Source organism: Triticum dicoccoides, chromosome 3B (genome assembly GCF_002162155.2).
Source record: "Triticum dicoccoides isolate Atlit2015 ecotype Zavitan chromosome 3B, WEW_v2.0, whole genome shotgun sequence".
In the NCBI taxonomy this organism is placed as follows: Eukaryota; Viridiplantae; Streptophyta; class Magnoliopsida; order Poales; family Poaceae; genus Triticum; species Triticum dicoccoides.
Window position 1 is genome coordinate 725,865,010 of NC_041385.1, and position 1,492 is coordinate 725,866,501.

Below are 1,492 nucleotides of genomic sequence, written 5' to 3' on the forward strand. Positions count from 1 at the left end.
ACTATATCTAAATAGGAGCTCCCCACCACCTGATTTCTCTGAGCTCTCACGCATCCACGTCACCATAATAAATTTCAGCCGTTTGATTGACCACGGGTGACTCAGATCTGCGGCGCAAGCATTGAGCCCCGCGTGCTCCAGGACCCGCACGTTGAAGACTCTTCCATCGTCTCCTCGCCTCCCCAAAACGCGCACCTACCCTTCCCTCTTCAGATTCCCCAATTTATGCGTTCTCCTCTTCTCCTTCCATCCCTCCCTGCCAACGTTTCAATCTCCCGATCTCCCCATCACCACAAACACACATGGAACGGATGGCGGCATGCATCCATCTTCATCACCCATCCAGGGATTTTATTGCCCATCTCCTTCTAGTGATGGGAAGAAGGGCGGCTGCATCTTCTTCTTCCCTAGCGCCGGCTACCTCAGCAAACACCACGGATGGCATCTCCACCACTTCCCCGACGGTGAGGCACCTGCCGTGGAGGTGGACTTGCAGGCGCTCCTCCACGCCAACGACGGTGATCTATCCCGCTCCCACCTCAACCACGCGGGGTGTCATCGGCATCCGGTCGTAAGGCGAAGACGACCCGTCGCCGTTCGTAAGAAAAAGGCCATGGTACCTGCTCCTACTTTCTCTCCTTCCTCCCTCCTACTTATGATTGTTCAATAAGAAATTACTTAATTGACTACAAGCTAGGTTATACATTATCTGTAAATAACCCTGTTTCGTTCTGTAGTTGAGAACCACATGGTGACCGCTCGAGGCATTCAACTCTCAGCAGCACCCTTATACCACTCCAACTGGTATCGTTTCAACGGGTTCCTGTTCTTCTAAATCAAAGATAATAAGGCCAACCAGACATAAGAAAGTTTCTACAAGGAGATGGTGTGTAGTTATTTTGTTCCAGTTAATCTATCTTATGCCGGAATATGTATGTGTGAATGGGAAAGTATACCTGAACATGAGGTCTTCTTTGAGATTAGGAAGCATTGTGGAGGAATGGCCTAACTAACAAGATTCGGTGCTACTTTATGTTTTACAGTGTGCGATATGGATGGCTAGGTGGTCGTAAGGATGGTCTTGGTAAACAATTGTCTGATGATCTTGAGTTAAGTCAATCTCTGAATCCTATTTGCTTGAAATATCTGAATTTGCATGTTATTGTCTCTGAACAATTAATCTGTCGCCCGCCTTATCAGCACTAGTGCAGAACCGGGCAATAGCACCGGTTCGTAAGGCCCTTTAGTGCCGGTTCCATAACCGGCACTAAAGTGTGGGCACTAAAGCCCCCCCCCCCTTTAGTACCGGTTCAGCACGAACCGGTGCTAAAGGGAAACCATGTGGCACGAGCCAGCTCCGGAGGCCTGGAGCCCTTTAGTATCGGTTGGTAAGACCAACCGGTACAATAAGGTTTGGGGGGTTTTTAGTTTTATGATTTCTTTTTCATTTAATTTTGTGTTTCCATTTTAATTCTTTTTCGTTTGCTGGTAT

At 48.2% G+C, this 1,492-nt stretch overlaps 1 protein-coding gene across 1 annotated transcript; it reads left to right on the forward strand.

Moving 5' to 3' along the window:
• The first annotated feature begins 246 nt into the window (after positions 1-246).
• LOC119281960 lies at positions 247-863 on the forward strand. The gene is made up of 2 exons (XM_037562348.1): positions 247-616; positions 738-863. The coding sequence occupies exons 1-2, from the start codon at positions 320-322 to the stop codon at positions 753-755; spliced, it is 315 nt and encodes a 104-aa protein (XP_037418245.1). The 5' UTR covers positions 247-319; the 3' UTR covers positions 756-863.
• Positions 864-1,492: the final 629 nt, after the last annotated feature.

What these genes read in the sequence shown, in the direction of transcription:
- LOC119281960 (XM_037562348.1), top strand. Translation starts at nt 320, where the DNA reads ATGCATCCATCTTCATCACCCATCCAGGGATTTTATTGCCCATCTCCT.